General features: G+C 36.5%; 1 protein-coding gene across 1 annotated transcript; it reads left to right on the forward strand.

The window, feature by feature from the left end:
* The first annotated feature begins 3402 nt into the window (after positions 1–3402).
* On the forward strand, positions 3403–19892 carry mxf (myxovirus (influenza virus) resistance F). The gene is made up of 13 exons (XM_065281849.2): positions 3403–3541; positions 3834–4042; positions 4480–4614; positions 11009–11163; positions 11412–11550; positions 12528–12726; positions 12953–13031; positions 14714–14836; positions 14915–15047; positions 15146–15304; positions 17816–17892; positions 18381–18647; positions 19027–19892. The coding sequence occupies exons 1-13, from the start codon at positions 3495–3497 to the stop codon at positions 19249–19251; spliced, it is 1947 nt and encodes a 648-aa protein (XP_065137921.1). The 5' UTR covers positions 3403–3494; the 3' UTR covers positions 19252–19892.
* Positions 19893–20570: the final 678 nt, after the last annotated feature.

The following is a 20570-nucleotide window of genomic DNA, read 5'->3' on the forward strand; positions in this document are numbered from 1 at the left end:
ATTGCGGCAATCTAAGCAAATTAACACCTCAAAGCAAACTTCAAACCGTAGCCAGAGACGAAGAAGCCATGACACAAAAATGTGTCTGTGTGTAAGATCACAGCTAAGACCCAAATAAATTTGTTTAAATTGTATATATTATATATCCTTGTATTGCATGTTTGTATCTGTAATGTACCACTTTTTTGTAACACTATAGGGATGCTTTGTTTATCTTAGCATGTCTCATAATTCACATTTATGAGATTACTATTTGATGTGTGTTTAAGTAATATCTTGTCTACACTAAATAATCCCCATTTTCCTTTCCTGATCAATGTTATGCTTCATGTTATTCTAACTGATATCAAACTCATTTAAGATTAATCCAAGTTATTATTGAAAAATCTCTGCATTAAACAAACCATGCAGATTAAGGCTGTTTCTCAATATGCGTTCTTCAGCGATCTTGGGTCCTTGTGTCCTCGCTCTACGTCATCATTAACAGTCAAAGTTCAATTCCAATTCTCAAGAACGCAAGTACAGAGGAAGCGTGAAAATACCCGGATGAGTTCTTGATATCGAGGATGCATTGAGTGCAGACTTGTGCGTTGAAATCTGGGGAGGTCACGTGACCAGCAGGAAGATCGCATACATCTCAATTCTTACAAGTGTGTTCTGTGTTCTCGCGACCTTCTGAGTTCGTTCTTCCAAGGTCGCCTGGTAAGACCAGTCTCCACGAGAACGTTAGTCCGTTCTTTGCGTTCTTAGAATTGTGAAACAGCCTAAGTCTTGGGAAAACAAAGACTTGTCTTCCTGCTTGATCAACACCCTTTTGGATTGGTCATCTGAACTTCAAGGGGTTGGTCTTAGCTCAGGTTAAGAGTCATGAACCCCAAATCATCTGGGCTCACAGCTTACAGCTCAGTCGCGCACAGCACGCCACACGGCTGCTCAACAGTGAGGCCGCCGCACCCAGCCGGGCTCGATGTGAGACCTGTCCCTCTCTTTGTATAGTTTCGGCATCCGCCACTTGGACAAACTTCGACAAACTGGACAAATTAATCACCAAAGATTAACCAGACTGACGGATTAACCCAAAAAGGAACAACTCCTACGGACACCTCCAAGGACTCCGTCATGTGACCACAAACTCACAGAACTCTCTTCCTCACATACCCGCACATACATCTGGACGTGCACACGCGCCTCACAAAAGCCAACGCAATTACCGCTGTAAAAAGTTATTGCCCCTTATTAATTAAGGTGATTCTGAGAGTTCTGATGGTTTGTGCAGAAGTTAAGTCTATAGTGATATTGCCCTTCTTTTTCTCTCTCCCTTAATTTTCCATTCATTCTCTTTCATAAATGTTTCTCGTTTTTTTGTTTATATGTGTAGTTAGTATCGTAAGTTTTTTGTAGTGTAACGTAGTTAATAAACAGGTTTTGCATTTCACAATTGAATTGTTTCTGTGTTCAATGCTCATGAAATCAATGTCCCTTAAACTGCCTTAAGATCTTAAAGCTACATGCTTAACAATACTGTATAGCAGTAAGAATGTTATTTTCTAACGGCCACGGAATTAACTTCTTAATGTGCAATTAAATAATGGTAACTGGTTAATAGAGTAATTTTTTTTCATTCTTCGACAAGATTTCTGTGCAATACTCGGTGAAGTTCACTTCCGGTCGTCTTTGACTCATCTGAGAAATGAGAAGCTTGCCACCAGCAAGTAGCCTACTCAAGCCCAAGTCTCTAATGCTCAATCATAAGATGTAAATATTGTAGGCTACCAAGTATCTCGGGATGTTTTTTTTTTTATACGAATTAGTGGTGTAACAGATCGCAGTTGATACGTGATTCGTACAGATCACGACCCACGGTTCGGCTTGCATGCGATTCGTGAATTAATATGCAAATTTAAATAGGGTGAAAGTTGATCATTTGCCTGTGTTTCAAAGGCTTGCAAATGTTAACACTTAAGTGATTTTAAACAATCTAACCGCTAAAAGGCACTAAAGTGAACAAATTTCTGTACGCACAGACGCATATGTGGTTGAATGTGTCCGGTCCAACAAACGTGATTATCCCTTTGCCCTTCAAAGATCCGAACTCTTGATGTATAAACTTGAGAGAGAGTTGCACTACTGTGTCACTACTGTGTAAATACATTTGGCGAATAAAGCACTGAAAAACAACATCATTTGAAGAGTTTCAATGCAAAACGAGATAAATCCGTTTTTAACATTTTTGTCAAAACATGTTTATTGTTATGTTATCATGTTATTTTTTGTTTTATGATGCTACTTAGCTGTATAATTTTCTTCCCGAAGCGCCATTTTGAATTCGTCCTCCGTGTGTGTGGGTGTGCATGTGTGTGCGTGTGTGTGTGTGCGTGTGTTTAAGTGCATTCAACAAATGTGCATGTCAGAATTACAGTTATGCCACTTACATAATGTAGCCTTTTTTAATGTTTGATGACAAGATAGAGACTTAAGGAAAATTATGTAGACTAATAATTTAAGTTTAATGTCCTAATGATCAGCCTACTTATTTGTATGTCCCATCAGCTGACATGGAAATTTATTAACCGGTTCGGGAACTTTATTTTTTTTGTTCTAACCGGTTCGGGAACGTCAATTTTAGGGTTGAATCAAAAACGATAAAATACTGTTTCTGTTAGGAACAAACCAATTGGAAAAAAATTTGGTTCAAAGCCCTGGAAATGATAAACATATGGAACACATTTATAGTTATGATTAGGGTCACAGGGAGTGCTGGAGCCTTTCACAGCTTTCTCGGCCTAAGGTATTTTAGGGGAAACACAGACAAAACAGATGAGATCTCTTTAATATATTATTTCCAATAAATCTGCAATCAAAAGTCAATATTATTGAAGATTTCATTATGAAAACAAACATTTCTCATCAAATTTACCCAAATACAGATTATTTTTCCTATTCAATCTACATTAATTGAGCAGCTCCAAACAGCAGCATTTTTATGCATTATTACAATTTTCTCATTTCTTTTCCATTAATATTTCTCCTAAGCTATTTTAAAAGAAACAGCTGAGACTAAGTTGATACTTTATTGTGAACTCAGAAATCACAGGGCTTGCTAAGAACTTTCATGGGAAATTAAGTTATTTTTAGAAAGATGAAAGCAAAAGAGTTAGTGCCGAACAAACAATGACCTTTGGTTTTATTGGTATTATTTGTGCTTTATTGGTATAATTTCTGTAAAGGTCAATTAAAATGAAAGGTCATGTAAAACATATATAAATATCTGTGGGATCAGGTAAGTCATTTGCTAAGTAGGTAAGCACAAAGTAAGGAAACAAGCATTTATTTTTTTATTATGTGGTGTATGTTTTCGTATAAAAAGAAATGAATCACTGTTTCTGTAATGTAAACAGAGATGTTGTGCCTTTAGGATTTATAACAATAGTTATTTCATTCTACAGTATAAACTTAGGTTAAATTAGAGTTTCTACTTTAAATTTCAGAAAACTATGGATGGGGACAAACTTTCAGACCATGGTTCGCAAGACGAGGAAAGGTACAGCGGTTTAGATGTTTTAAGTTTGACAACTTAACCTTGATACATACAAAATGAATACTTTAAAGACTATGGAATAGCTGAAACTGATTCATAATTTAGTATTCTTTAGACATTAACACAAAACTAAGATATTTTGAGTATCGTGCGTCTTTCATCTTTTGATATATTTTCACTGTATGTGTTTTGGTGAATACCATGAAAACTGTTTATAAATGTGTTGATCACATTTTAGGAATTTAAGAGGAATTTATTTAATACAATGTTAATATTTTCTTTTTTTTATTTAAAGCTTGCTTTCAGACACAGGAAATAATGGAACGTTTCACAATCCTTTCATTGAATCTGTTCAACCTTTGATAGAGTTGATTGACTCTTTGAGGTCGATTGGCATTGATAAAGACATTGGCCTACCATCCATTGCAGTGGTGGGAGATCAGAGTTCAGGAAAGAGTTCAGTTTTAGAGGCACTCTCTGGTGTCGCACTGCCTCGAGGAAGTGGTAAGACCCTGATGCAACGTCTGGATTTCATAACAGCACCTTGTAAAAGAAAGCGACTTAAACTGAACTTAAAGGGATAGTTTACCCAAATTGAAAATTCTGTCATCATTTACTCACCCTCATGCTGTTACAAACCTGTATACATTTATTTCTTCTAATAAACACAAAGGAAGATATTTTGAGTAATGTTTGAAACCAAACCATTGGTGGATCCCATTCACTTCCATAGTAGGAAAAAAGAATACTATGGAAGATAATGGGGTCCACGAACGGTTTGCTTACACACATTTCTCAAAATATCTTCCTTTGTGTTTATTAGAACAAATAAACATGAGAATGAGTGAATGATGTCAGAATTTTCATTTTTGGGTGAACTACCCCTTTAAGGCCTGTATTGGATGATGTCATAAGAAAAAGATGTTTTGATTTATTTTCAGGTATTGTCACACGCTGTCCTCTTGAGCTGAAATTGCGGAAGCTCAAAAAAGGGCCATGGTCAGGGACCATTTCTTTCAGTGGTCACAATGAGACTTTTCAGGATCCATTAAAGGTGGATCAACTTGTTCGAGAAGGTATGTGATAAAATTTTGATAGAAAATATTCATTCTTATTTAAAATATATATTTATTATAATTGAAAAGGACAGTGGTGAGGAGTATATTTAAGGAGCGTCTTTCTTTCTTTGATGATACTTAAATTAAATTCTGTTAAAGGTGCCAAAGAATGCATTCAAATAATCTGTTAAATTGTTCTGTGAAATTTACAAAAATGGTATGTAACTTTATCAAGTGCAAAAATTATCCAGAAACGTTTTACATGTCCATTTACAACCCTAGGATTTGTCCTTTGAATGAAATTGTCTATTTTTGCCCTATTTGGAAGGGTTATGAATAATAATGTTGAGCTCTGCTCTGAGGCTTATGCCAATAGTAGGGATGGAAATTATTGATTAATTCATGAATCATTAGTTGATTGACATTATTGATCGATTAACGATTAACTGATAAAATAACAGGGTTAATAATCAGGGCTGTCATTTAAACTGTCATTTAGATCCAGGTTTAAATTTTACAGTAAAACTAGATTATCTTTAATCATTTTGCTCCATTACTTTAAACTCTGTTTTAAATCTCAGTTTCCTCAATCAAAAAGCGTGACCGGCTAAAATAGTCTATAAAAAATTAATATGACGTTGATTTTTAAAAGCCATTAGCACACCGCAAACAAATGTGCTGTTAAATTTGCACTGAATGCACTTGTAAATTTTATTTCTGGGCACTGCAAAGGTGGTTTTTGAAAACTAAGTGATACTCACTGCATGTTTTGGCATTCGGTAGCATTGTGGTGTATTTGTTATGCATCAGTGAGATGCATCCCTGCTGAAAAAAACAGCATACCAGCAAGACCAGCATATGTTGTGTTTTTGTGCTGGTTTGCTAGTGAACACCAGCTAAACCAGCACCAAACCAGCATCAGCACCAGCATTAGCACCAGCTTAACCAGCACCAAACCAGCATTAGCACCAGCATCCCATGCTGGTCATACCAGCAAGACCAGCATATGTTGTGTTTTGGTGCTGGTATGCTGGTGACCACCAGCTAAACCAGCATAATTCCCATGCTGGTTTGATGCTGTTTTTTTCAGCAGGGCATGGTGAAGCTTTTAAATTTCTTATTAATTTATTTTTGAGCTTGTATCAGACGAAAATACAGAGTTTGAGAAACAACTACAGTAATTGTTTGGAGATTGTTAATGGACATTTCTACGTTTTCTTTTTAGCTTAAACGCTAGCATATAGCATTATTTAGCATGTAGCGCTAACTCAGCAGTCACAACTTTGTTTTAAGCATTTTAACAACTTTGTAATTAATTTACTGTGTAATTTAATGTTGGGGCATACATCTCCACTGTGATGTCACAGTCAGTGTTATGTTGAGATTGGACTGTTTTACAGCAGTATTTTACATGGTATATAATAAAATCACAGGTTTAAATACTGTAAGAATGAGGAAACAAACGTTATGTGTTTGAGGCTCACGATATGTTATTACCATGTACAGAACTCTTATTTTTCATCTATGTTTAGATAAATACAGTTTTTTATTCTATTGCACCTTTTAATTAAAATGTATTTATATAGTGCTTTCACTTTTGTTAATGTGAAAAGAAAATGCAATGTTTGAAAATCCTTTTCATCTTTATTAGTATCTTTATTGTACTAAGAAAAAAACTTGTGTTCAAAATGAACTTTATTGTTTTTCATTAATATGATTTATTATATTATATTATAAATACAATATGATATAATATACATATAAATATTATCATGGTGGCAGTATAAGGTGAGGAATTTTTTCACAAAATAAATGTAAACATTATCAAAGTGGAGGTCTGGCAGAAATCTGCATTTTTTTCTGACTATAAAATAGATTACCTAGTTGAGAGGTAATTTAAATATTTGTGGCTTGAAATAAATGGAAAATTGACCGACCTGTCCTGCCTCTCTATGGAGAGCCCAATTCAACTGTGGCTTTCTTGCTATCCAACCCTCCTGAGGTCACTTGACTGAAAACTATCAATAGTTAAATGTCTATTGTTTATCCTTAGAATAAAGTCTACTAATACTTAAATGACTGGCAGTTGACTTTTTAAAGTTACTTTAAGGCTGAAAGTTTACAGAGAAGAGTCAAGCAGGCAGATAAGCAGGAAAATTAACCAGATTGTTAGAGATGTATAAAGAAGTCCATCTCATATTGTTGGGTGACAGAGGCTATGACCAAGCTTTTGATTGCACTCATCATTTGATTGTATCTTTACACTTTTCTCCAGCACTGTGAATGTTTAATAGGTGTTTTCAAAAAAAAACACAAGAAACTAAAATTATTTGTGTGTTGTCAGCTTATGCACATTGTGTTTGTCTATTGTTTTGACCTAGTTGAGGATCAGATCACACTTTATGGCAAATCTATTCCTAGGGGTTCACATACATTTTCTTACCACTATATAGGCCTTTGTCTAACACACAACACAGGACACACAACTTAACATAACTGATACATGAGCACTGTTTCATGAAGTTCCCTTTCAGTCGGTCACTACGACGTCAGTCGATGACCGCCGAATTGGGAACTCGCTAGAGAGACCAATCTGCTTCAAGTGTAACTAGAAAGAGCCAATGAACATTGGCATGCAGTATTTGCATATGCCTGCCATGCCCTGCCGGGAGAGTATAAATACAGTTGGCAGCTGAACTGCATTTTGCTTTTTGCTTTGGAGCTGAGCAGTTGTGTTCTGCTCCTGCTGAGAGTTTTGAGAACCTTTTACTGTTGCCGTTTTCAGCACTGTAGCTCTTCTTTTAGCACCTCTTTTGGTGTTGGCCGGCTACCCCTATCAGCTTCAGCAGTTTCAAAACTAAAGAGCTGCACAGGGGTTTTTGAGTCTTACACCGTTTTTTTTTTAAGATGGCTTTCTCCACCCATGTGTTTCAGGATGCGCCAGATATATGGCGCCTACGGATGTTCACGATCCGTGCATGATGTGCTTGGGGTTGCCACATGCTGAGGCATCGTTCATGGATGTGTCATGGTCTCTTTGCAGGAACATGTCCATCGCATTCTTACGGTCAAGACTCTGTTACCTCAAGAGGGGTGGAGTTCCCGTTCTAATGCCTTGGTCAATGCCGCCCTATGTGTGGCGAGCCGCATCGGGCTCGGAGCGCGCTGACCTGAGGATTACAGTGAGATATCCCCCTGACCCCTCCTGGCTAGACAATTGATTCCTCGTGGTGGTTCCCAAGCAGTGCTTATTAGGCTTGTGAGGACTCTGCCTACACCCTGCACGCCATGCCGTTATTGCAGGTCCATCAGGCCAAGGCGCTGAAGGGTCTACATGAGGGTGGTCATGACCCTGCAGTTCTAGCTGAACTGCGCAGTGCAATAGACCTGGCACTCCGTGCGACCAAGGTTACGTTCCAGTTCTTGGGCCGTACGATGTCCACACTGGTGGTCCAGAAACGGTATCTCTGGCTGTCCCTTTCTGATATGTGGGACCAAAAAGACCGCTTCCTGAATGCCCCCATATCCTGGGCAGGCCTCTTTGTCGATGGTTTCTTAAGGGGGGGGAGGAGTTTAAATCCACATTGTCCTCCATCTATACCCTGGCTTACCAAGCTCAGGGCATGCCGTGCCCACTTAGGTTGTGAGCACACTTGACCAGAAGTGTTGCCTCCTCCTGAGCTTTAGTGCATGGTGCCTCGCTAACAGACATTTGTAAAGCTGTAGGCTGGGTGACACCTAACACGTTCGCTAGGTTCTATAGCCTTAGTGTTGGCTCAAGTGTCGGCTTGCAGTGCCATTATGGTGCTAGTTTAGTGCCAGAAGTTCCTTTGTAAACTCTACCACTTCCTCCAATGCCTTTGCAGCCAGACGTGGCTCCGCTATGCTGTAAAACGCTACGCGGTTATTCCATATTGTCTATTCTACTGAAGGATCTCCTTAGGAGGGTGTGGCTTCCGCAGCATTCCCTTTACCGCCAGAACGGGTAAACTTTCCAGTTTCAATGGTGCCACTAAGTGTCACTGGTTGGGGTATGCAGGAACAGCAGTGACCGGCCTTTTTTGCATAAGGCCCTGTCCTGGTGACTCAAGTGTCCTATAACAAGAGTCCAGGAGGCTTACTCTGGGCACTGGAAGGGGCAGCTACTGTGGCGCTTTGGTAGGGATTCCCAATTCGTCGGTCATCGATGTGACATCATAGTGACCGACTGAAAGGGAACATCTCGGTTACAGATGTAACTTGTTCCCTGAAGGTAGGGAACGGAGATGTCACGTCCCCTTGCCACGGTTACTGTACCATTGCCGGGTCTCTTATGCTCGCCTCCTTAGCGAAAAATGAAATGCAGTTCAGCTACCGGCTGTATTTATTCTCTCCCTGGTGCAGGGTGGCCGGCCTATGCAAATACTGCATGCCAATGTTCATTGGCTCTTTCTAGTTACACTCGAAGCAAATTGGTCTCTCTAGCGAGTTTATAGTTCGTCAGTCATGACGTCTCCATTGCCTACCTTTAGGGAACGAGGGTTACATTCGTAACAGAGACGTCCTCTATTAACAGTAATATTAAGTTTAGTTACATTCATTGCAGCACATACCATATTATAAAACGCTTCAATCGTACATCCAAATGAGCTTGTGCTGCCCATTGATGCCAGTTGTTCGATAACATCCATGTGTAGTTTTAGTCCACAAACATCATAGAATACATGTGTAGTTCTCAGGAAAGTGCCGCAGTACTCGTGTAAATTAGTACCGTAACTAAGCGGTCCAAAAGTGGGTTTTGTAACATGCAAGAGACAAATAACCTGAGTGGACTAGATTTGAGAAAATAATCAAAATATTCAGGCGCAAAGGATTATGGGTATTCCTCACAACATGAACTAATAATTTTAAATGTATTTAACTTGAATGTTTTAGTTTAATGGATTTTGTAAGCTTAAAAGTTAAGTCAACTAAACTTTAAACACAAAATACTAAGTGATTTTTATTTGATTGTTTAAGTAAAGACAATATCTGGGTTAACAGTGTGTTCGGAATTGGTAGGAGGATGAACCCAAGTGCAGACACAGATACAAAAACACTAAAGACTAAACAGAAAAACCCATGATGGGGAAAAAAACTTGACTGACTTCACAAAAAGAAAAGAACACTAGACTGGGCTTTAACTTGACATATATTTGACTCTGTACTCACAGGGAAAAAGCACAAAACAAACCCGTACAAGACACCAAACACAAGGACTTTAAATAGGGAAAACTTAATGACACACACCTGAAAAGAATCATGAGTAAGGGATCGGGGAGAAAAGTGACGAGACCTGAGAAATGCGTGGTCAGAATAAACCAATATTAAAACCACGCATCTCCCACATAAAACTTTGTACTGTCAGAACCCTGCCATGCTGACTAGATCTAAATACAAACAAGGATCTGGCAGGATCCTGACACAGTGTTGATGCCCCCAGAATTAAACATGTTAAGCGAATGAAATGGATACTAAAGATAAACCACTAATTTTGTGGCAGCATGTAAACATGTTTGCCTTTCACCCCAAAGAGAGACAGAAGTGCTTATTATACTTCCAGTTTCCAACGATACCTTTGAGCTTGTTGTACTTGCCATCACTCATCATTGTTGCCTGTGTGTGTGACTCGGACTGTGTTCATGTACAGTACTTGTTTGTGAACAAACCCACACCACTCTGCCTCTGGTCAGCTAATGATGGAAATTAAGCCAATCATCATCAGTTATGTGGTTGTCCCACCCCCTCTAACACACACACCAATCATCGTCAGTTATGTGCCTCAGCCACCAACAAACACAATAGAGAAAATCTTTGGTAACACTTTAGTATAGGGACCAATACTCACTTTTAACTAGTTTCTTATTAGCTTATTGGCTGTTTATAAGTGCTTATAAAGGACATATTAAAGCCTTGTTCTGCATGGCCCTATTGTACATCCCTTAACCCAGTCCAATACCTAAACCTAACCACTACAACAACTACCTTATTAGCTAGTAATTAGCAGTATATTGGGAGTTTACTGAGGTAAAAGTCATAGTTAATAATCAATAAGTGTTCCCCATACTGAAGTGTTACTTTGCAGGTCCTACTATCAGGCTGAGAAAGGACCAATACTGTCAGATGAAAATCGCTTAATTGAGATAAAATATAGTAATTTGCAGCATTTTATTGTCAGTAACAGCAACAGCGTTGTAACAGGGTAATTTTTTTATTACTCGTCACTCAAAAAACAACGCTGATAGTAACACAGTTTATTTATAACGCCGTTATTCCCATCACTGGTCATAAGTTTCAAACATCTTCTTAATAGACTATAGAAATGTACTGCTAGATAGATAGATGTATGCCACACTATATTACAGTCCTTGAATTTGTAACATATATTTAACAGCTCAAAACAAGCTTGCTGGAAATACAGTAGAGATCTGTAATGAGCTCATCACTTTGGAGATTTCATCTCCTGATGTGTGTGATCTCACTCTGATTGATCTTCCTGGTATAACACGCGTACCTGTGAATGGCCAACCTGAAGATATTGGAGATCAGGTGAGTGTTGTGTAAAATCTTATCTCCTTTATATTGGATCATCTGAGACCTTTATATATGAGAGAGTGAAGATGAGACAGGGAAAAAGTTAAATGAATAGAGCCATATTTTGCAAAGTGTTTTCTTAACGTTATGAAAATGAATCTATGCCAGAAAGCTACACATATTTGACACTTACAAGAACTGCTCCAATCAGTTTGTGACTGATAAAATTGCTAACAAAATATTTGATATTTTATGTTTTCTAGATTAAAGCCTTAATACTGAAATTTATTTCCAAGAGCGAAACCATCAATTTAGTTGTTGTACCCTGCAATATTGACATAGCAACAACAGAAGCACTAAGAATGGCTCAAGAAGTAGATCCAGAAGGACACAGAACTCTTGGTATGTCAACTTCAATATTATGCATTTCTATCAATCTTACTATGTTATGATAAAGTAATAGCACATACTGAGAACTGTATGTTCATTAGTCGCTCTCACTGGTGTCAAAAGTATTCACATTCATTACTCAGGTAAAAGTGTTTAAAAAGACTTCTGTAGAAGTTGAAGTATCAACTCAAAGTTTTTTACTCATGCTGCATGAAGCCTGTTTAACTGTATGTTCACCTCGCCGCCGACTTCAGTTTCCAAAGTTAACAGAAGTCATTAATTTACAACTGAAGCTGGCTTCTCTTAGCTGCAAGGAGCGGCAAATCCATCGGTGTTGCGTTGTGGGCGTTTTGAGCGACCAGAGCGTCAATCAGAAAGTTGAAAGAAGCTCTGACGCGGTTCAGCGTCACATTTTGACTTGTATGCTCGTCTTGTAAGTTTATGATTAGAAATGTACGTGTGAACGAAAACAATTAAAACATGAAATGACGGATAATAATATCTGACTGTGACGGACACTTTACAACGCTGTTCATCAAAAAAATGACTACCTTGATTAGTTAATTACAGATTTATTTCGTGCTTTAACAGTTGACTTCAACTGTAACATTTTCAGCATTTCAGCATTCATCATGTATAAATGGCTATTTACAGTCCTGCATTACTATGGTAAAAGTTTGATTTTGAATTTGTTTGCGCCCCCCCCCCCCCCCAAATTTCTAGATGAATTACTAGAATTATAGAAAAAAAAGTGTTCTGGGATCATAATCAAACACATCTGTAACACTTTACAATGAGGTTGTATTAGTAAACATTAGAAAATGCTTGACATGAACAATGTCAGACAGTCTATCATGGGGTTATGACGATAGCCTATATATTTTAACATTATAAAACGGTTGAATAATGAATTTCTTTAACATTTACTGTAGCTTTATGATTCCTGCTTATCCTAACCTTTTATCTTTGTTTTTCTTTGAATGGGTTAGCAATTCTTACAAAGCCGGACCTCATTGACAGTGGAGCTGAGATTGATGTCTTAAACATTGTGCAGGGCAAAGTCATTCCCCTCAGCAAGGGTTACATCATAGTGCGATGTCGTGGTCAGAGTGACATCAACAACAAAATCCCTTTTGATAAAGCTATGAAAAATGAAATGAAATTCTTTAGGAACCACCGGTATTTCAGGTATGTATCGTCTTAAAGACAAGTAAAGACCGGTGACCTAGTTGCTAATTTATTGTGACCTTTTTTTCCACATGAAATTAATCTTGATAACAAATTTTTATTAAATTAAAATTGAAAGAAATGTGTAAAGAAATGTTAAACCTTGAGAAATTAAAAATATATATTTTTTTAATATTTATATATTTATATATAAAGTTATAAGTAATTATTTTACTTTTCATGACAGTTCCCTGCTGAATGAAGGTAAAGCATCTACTCAATGTCTGACAGATAAACTGACCAATGAACTTGTGGATCATATTAAGGCAAGCACTAACAAATTACATCTTATTTAATTAATAGGCATTAGAAAAGATAAGAGAATAACAGTTTACAGGCAGTCAAAGAAACACAAAAAGTGTTACAATGAAGAGTCAGAGGACTAGATTGGATCCATTCCCAGATAAAAAAAGTAGTACACTTCCGTATTGTACTTAAAGTGCTCTATTTTTGCGCACTAATTTTGTACTTAATATACTAAAAAATCTTCTTTAGTACTTCTTAAGATAATCTTAAGAGCATCTAATTGTACTTCACTGTGCTATTTTGAGACACCATAAATATGAACTAAAATGTGCTAAAAATGTTTTTAAAAAATGTATTTAGGTACCACTTGTAGTAAACTTGAACAGATCTTTGTATGAAAGTTGGGTTCAAGTTTAATACAAGTTTTAAATAAATAATTTTTTTAATACAGAGATATTATATTAAAAGTGCATTTTAGTGTCTCAAAATATCACGGTGAAGTACACTTAGATAATCTTTAGAACATCTTAAGAAGTACTAAAGATGAACTTTTAGTATATTAAGTACAAAATTAGTGTGCAAAAATAGAGCACTTTAAGTAAATTATGAAAGTGTACTACTTTTACACCTGGGTTCAGAAGTTTAATGGTGCAAAGACAAAACGGTAATACAGTGGAATATCATAAAAACAAGCATGGGGTCAAAACACAGGCTAACCCCCATAGACCTAAAAAAAAGAGAAAATGAAGATACAAAACTTTGCAAAGAACAATATAAAAACAGATCTATATATAGCCTACATAGAATGTTTATGAAGGAGTGGGAATAGAAGTGCATGGAACAGAAAGTTTAGGCAAGGGCGCCCTCATGTGACAAAGAAGGGGAACGGTAAGATAATGGGCAGATATTACCTGGTTTAACAGAAACGGCCTAGACTAGCTAAAGCTTGCCTAAAGCCTTGTCTGCGAAACCATAGGTACAGTATAGGGCTTCAATACACCAACTACAGTATTTAAGAAAACATGACACAGCTGAGATCAATCAAGGTGGAGAACAGGACACAGTCAAGCTACAATATTTAAGTATCAAAGAAAAATACAATTAAAAAAATTTTAACTAATAGGCACATGAGTGAGATTTTAAACTTTATATAAACACCATTGCATGAGTGCAAATGGTCATGTGGAAATATTTATTATTTATTTAATTCACTTTTACATTTCTTACACAACTTTTTGATTTAAAAGAGGGAAATGTGTGGGTCTACCTGTTTCTTGTAACCCATCAAATTATAATTTTTTGGGCAAAAAGTCTTGAGTTCTCCTAAATAACTGTGGACATTTTCAATGGAACACTATTTAAGGGTGTAGGGGGCTATTTTGTACACAGCCATAGTAAAGAAAAAAAATAAAAGTTTAATTTCCTTTCTTCCTGAGCTTAAGTTTTCTCTGTACCTTTTTTCTCTTCTCCAAAAACTTCTTTGTATCTAAAAAAAGCTACACAATACATGTAAGAACAAATTATTAGATAAAAAATGTCAGAGAAAAAAAGTCTCATGAAGGATGGAAATTTTTTTCCTTACCATGTTTTTCTTTTTTTTTAACATTGCACATCCACCATAGTTTTCTGTGTTTTTATAGTACATCAAGATATTTTACAAACTGGTCTACTAAATATATCCATCAATATTTCTTATGGACAGAAATCCCTACCATACCTGACTGAGCAGATTCATACTAGAGTTCTTAATGTGCAACGAGAGCTGAAAAACTATGAGGAGGGTCCTCCTCTCGAAGAAGAACTGATGGGACCTTTCCTCAGTATGGTAGGAGATCAACAATAAATATTCTTCATAAGAAATATTAAAGCATAATAATACATACAGTATATTGCTCTAATATAGGTTATAATGGAGTTCAGTGATTTAATAAATAATCTGAGAAAAACGGGGCATTCAAAAAACCAAAACATCTATAGGCTCCTGCGTCCTGTGTTCAAGAAATGGGACACACGTCTGAGAGACACAGAAGTATCATGTGAGACAAGATAAAAATCATTTGTAACTTTTGTAAGATGTTTTCATTATGTTGAAAACTGCACATTGCATGACTCTTTAACCTGACTTATTGTTCAGTTACAGCAAAAGTGAAAGAAATGATAGACAATTACAATGAGATACATCGTGGAAGAGAATTGCTAACATTCTCAGATTTTTGTGAATTTGAGCGTGTCATCAAAGAGCATGTGGCAGATCTTCAAGAACCAGCTATGGCGATACTAAAAGAAATACGAGGTAAAGTGTGCATCTGATGATATGCTGCATCTACAGTACTTCTATATTAAAGACTATAGTAAGCGAAAGTTAGTGTGCCAAGCGAGTAGTACTGTATGTCCTGGAAAAGTGGATTACCAGCCAGATTTTTTTAAGTTGACATTTGATGGACTCTTCACTAGTTACCATGAGGCTACGTGAGGAGTTGGGAAATAAAAAAGTGAATAAAATAAAATTAGCAGAAATCAATGAACCAGGCATCATAAATCCAAGGAAATACATGATACGAGTCACGTGATAATGAAAAGATGGCAGATGCAGTATGTTTGAAATGCATCCACACATTCTACATATAGGACGTACAGTTTTAACAATAAAGCAGTAAGTACTTCATCTAATTCAGTACATACTGTCACAGATATATCTTAAAGGCAGGGTAGCTGATTTGATCCCGAAACATTTTTAGATATGCTGGTTGAAAGTCTCCTCACATCCTGATAGCAATCACTATGCTAAGTTGTCTAAATTAATTTTTATAAAAATATAAAAAGGTGTAGGATCAAAAAATGTTCAACAAATCATTGAACCTGGACCGAATGCAATAATTGGACTGCATGCGTTTTATCTCCTCCTCTGTGAAAGTGTTTTGAATGCCATTATGCACCCTGTTCATGCATACATCATACATCATCAGCGCGTTCACGTGCGCTCACCTCCCGTCTGTAAGCAGAGGGGGAATGGCAAACTCTCCTGCTGAATTTACAACCTGCACAGGAGCCACAAAATGAAAGACATCTTTTGAAACAACAACGACATAACGAAAACGTGAATTAACATTGGTAACTTTACTGCTTTTCCATGAAATGGAAACAGCTGCGGGAGGCAAAGGGTCTAAAAGGGTCGTTGCAGTGTTTCTTTTGGATAGGTAGGTATGCGGTATGATGCTATTTAGTGTTTGTGTACCTTTACAAATGAGTAGGGGTGTGCCGGTTTCAGAATTGGTGATGACGGTTATGACATGAGTCAAATGTGACGGTTCGTCACATAACCGTCGGTGGGGGGGGCGTTTTGCTCGTTTAAATGCTCGTGGATTGACGGGAAAGTGTCATTTGACCATAAAATCATGAATGTGATGCCAAGTGTGTTTTAAACAGTAATAACTTTGAACAATTTAACAGAAAGCAATTAAATATTTAAAAAAACACACTGTTGCCAGAAGACTGCGCTGTCACTCTCTGCCCAGCATAAATTAATCCTCTATCTATCATCTATCTTAATAATCTTCAGAGAAACAGATTTGTGCATTGGGCTTTTTATGTCTGTAATTGTGTCTATATCTGTCATTACACGGACCAGAACAGCACGAAAACAATGTGGATTAAAAGCGTATTGAAGAGGTTTTGCTCATAAATGCGCAGGTAAAAGAAAGTAATGTGAACTTGAGATTGTTATTAAACGCAGCCGGTGTAAAAGCACAATGGCCACGCGCAGCAAACGCTCTCCGCAGACGCGCTGCACAGTGCTCATCCGGCGTTTGAATAAACTAGACACTGATTAGCTACTTGCTCTACGTTTCTTTAAAATTAACAGCAAGACAACTAGCAGTGAATGTGCGTTCAAGAGAGTTAGTAGATTAGCATGGGAGGATTTGAACTTGAAAGGCGGAGTGTATTGCCGCCTTTCCGCGGTTAAAACAACATTCGTCGTTCTCATGGTCATTCATGTTTATTTGATGCTATAAATTAACTAGAAGGAAGAGTAACCGAAAAGTAACCTGGTCTGTCCTGTATGTCAGCGCGTTGTCAGTGTCTGCTCCGCTCTGTATTTTTCACTGCGTGAGAACGTGAGGGGGTGTGTAACACAGACTGTTAACAGTTGTTTTTAATTAGTATTTAAAAATTCTTTATGATAAAAAATGTTTTAAAAAATATTTTAATAACACGGTTTTGGCGGTTATAGAGTTCTAATGACGGTGTTCAACTATAACCGTCGGTCTCACGGTTATATAATGACCGTCACACCCCTACAAATGAGTGTAACAATGTTTTCAAAATTATAAGCAAACTACTACGTCCACACAACCGGAATGTTCTGTATCTAATTCCGATTTGTTAGTTATTTTGGTAATGTTATTCACTTTGTACTGCAAAGTTTTCTGGGCTTCTGGTCTGTCGTCTGTCCGTGTTCATGTGTTTTGGAGTAGGCGTGGCTTTGGATGGCGATTTGAATGGAGGGTGGGATCGTGATTTCAGTGCTAGTAGGCTAAAGTTAGCATTTTTCAATTTAATTTCTTATAATTGTGCAGGACTGGAGTATTTTTGTTGTGTGGCAAGTGCTGTGAAAGAAAGTATGAAATTGTCTGTACTTTGAAACTATAAAAACATTATTTTAAATGTATATTTTCCATTTTGTGCTTGCAAGGCAAGTTTGGGTTGGGTTGGGCACTGTGTGACTTACACATTATTTAATTAAGAAGAACCTTTTTCTTCTATGCCATATACAAAATCAAATGAGATGTTTTTGCATTTCCAGAGATTATTCAGAATGAGTTCAAGGTGGTTTGTGAATTGTCTTTTGAACAGTACCCTCAACTGAAATTCATAGTCTCTGTAAGTAAAAAGTAGTATTATTAATAAACGTTAACATTAGACAATGCATTAGCTAACATGATCTAATAGGGGAACAATACTTATACAGCATTTATTCATCTTAGTTCATAATAATTTTTCAACATTTACTAATACATTTTTTAAATCAAAAATTGTAACTGTTAATTTTAAACCACTAGTTAGTGCACAAAAACCATTGTATTGGCATAAACTAGCATTAACAGAGATTACTAAATGCTAAAATATCTCAGTATCTTTCTTTATTTACTCTTCACGCCATTCCAGCATCTATGGCTATTCATGGCAAGAATCGGTTAATCCACACACAAGTTGATCCACACACATGTTGGGGAGAGGCAATTTGGAACCTACTGAGCCAGTGTGACACCCCAAATATATTGATTATTGTTAGATAATGTTAGCTAATGCATGTACTTATGTTAAGAAACACATCATTAATGTAACTAGTATTATTATTATTTTCTCAGAACATGACTAATGACATTCTGTCAAAACAAGAGACCGAAGTGGAGAAAAGAATTAAAGAGTTTATTCAAATGGAGAAGCTAGTCTTTACCCAGGATAAGGTATTACAAGAGAAACTCAATGTCTCTGACATTCCTCAGAGAGTTGGGATAAACATCAATGGTGAAGGCCTCTATGATGATAATGGTGACAAAATATTTAATTCCAAAACCTGTGCCTTGGTGGATACTAGAACTCTAACTCCAGACAAACTGGTTCTCTATTATAAGGTGGGTTGAAACTCCTTAATGGCTATTTAGCATTTAATTACAGGGAAAAACGTATTGGTTAATGAATGTCATATTACTGCTGTTTGAGCATAGCGGTTTAAATATCAACAACCTGTTGTCAATTATTACTTACATATACTGTAAAGTGTTTTTGAAATTACTTTAGTAAATACACATATTTATAGTATACTCCAGTATTTTTTTATACTGGAATGATTCAATGCATAATGATTAAGTCTCTGTAGCACCTTAACTCCTGAGTGACAAGTACTTTAGACAGGAATGCGTAGAAGATCTCCAGAGGGATCCACCAAGCTACCTCCGTTATATTTTTACAGTGATGGGTACATTAACTCATGCTTTGTCTGTCTCTATACAGATAGTCTATCAACGCCTCACAGACTATGTGCCTATGTTGGTAAATCTCTTCATGCTGAAGGACGCAGCTAGGATTTTGCGACATCAAATGATGGAACTAAGAAATGGGGCAGATGTGGTGAAACTGCTCAGCGAAGACTCCGAGAGAGCACGCAAGAGGACTGATCTACATAAACGTCTGCAACGTCTTATACAAGCTCAAAACCTGATCAGCAGCAAACTCTAAGACAGCTGTTTGATACTATATGAATCAGCATCAATTTAGCATCAGGAAAAAATAAGTCAATTATATAGGTTAAGTTAATTAATTAAGTTCATGCAGATTACAAATGTATAATTTATTTCTAAATTTGTTGAAAATTAACAATTTACACAGTGTCCGTCATACATTAAAAATGTGTGGGTAAACATAAAAAATGTTGATTATATATTTATGTACATTTCCCTATAATTGGTACGTTTAATTTACTGTTTTCTACATCATAAATTATGTAAAGAACCCTCTGTGAAATTTAAACTTCAATTCTTTAATTATTGATGATGTCAAATATTGAAATCAATGTTTATTTTTGGTATTTTTGTGGAAAATAATTAAATGTAATGCCAATAATCAATAATTTCAGTATTTTAAATTAAAATTTGAGTACTTTATCTTGCATCTATCAATTACATCAATAAACACACAATAGATATGTTATGGCTATGACTCCTTTGATGCTTTCAATCTCATTATTTATTAGAGAGTTTAACCTGGATTTCATGGACAGGGTCACATGTTGTAAATCTAAGATATACATACATATGGGATATATATATAAGGTAGTATGCATACAAATATCACTGAATATACATTTGTCTGGAGTTTGTCTTAAACGTTGTTAGTGCTGAAAATGGATAGATTGCCTTGAGAAAAAACTGATAGGCAACTTTTAAATTACAACAGAAAATATTGCTTGAAAAAAATATCCTGATCAGTTAACCCTACTGAAAAATTCAGCTAAGACCAGCATAAGCTGGTAGATGGTTTTAGATGGTTTAAGCTGATCCTCCAAGTCTGGCAAAGCTGCAGCTGGTGGGTCAGCTGGTCTTCCAGCCTGACCAGCTAAGTCCAGCTAGACCAGCTTAAAAAGTGACCAAAACACAGCTAGACCAGCTTGCCACACCAGCAATTCCAGCTAAAACCAAGCTGGGAGACCAGCTAAAACCAGCTCACCAGCTTATGCTGGTCTTAGCTGGATTTTTCAGTAGGGAATCCTTACGAAAATTAACCATGATTTTTTGATAAAAGTGTAGTAACCATGGTTTTGGTGTATTGATTAGTAATCAATAGACTCATAGAGTGTAAAAAAGAAAGAAAAAAACATGCTTTCTGTAGTAAAAATAGTAGACTCATAGACTGTAAAAAAGAAAGAAAAAAACATGCTTACTGTATGTAGTAAAAATAATAATCATTACTATTTTTTTACTAATCATTACTATTTTTACTACAGTAAGCATGTTTTTTTCTTTCTTTTTTACAGTCTATGAGTAATTTATGCTCATAGC

The sequence above is a fragment of the Paramisgurnus dabryanus genome, chromosome 8 (assembly GCF_030506205.2).
Source record: "Paramisgurnus dabryanus chromosome 8, PD_genome_1.1, whole genome shotgun sequence".
NCBI lineage: Eukaryota > Metazoa > Chordata > Actinopteri > Cypriniformes > Cobitidae > Paramisgurnus > Paramisgurnus dabryanus.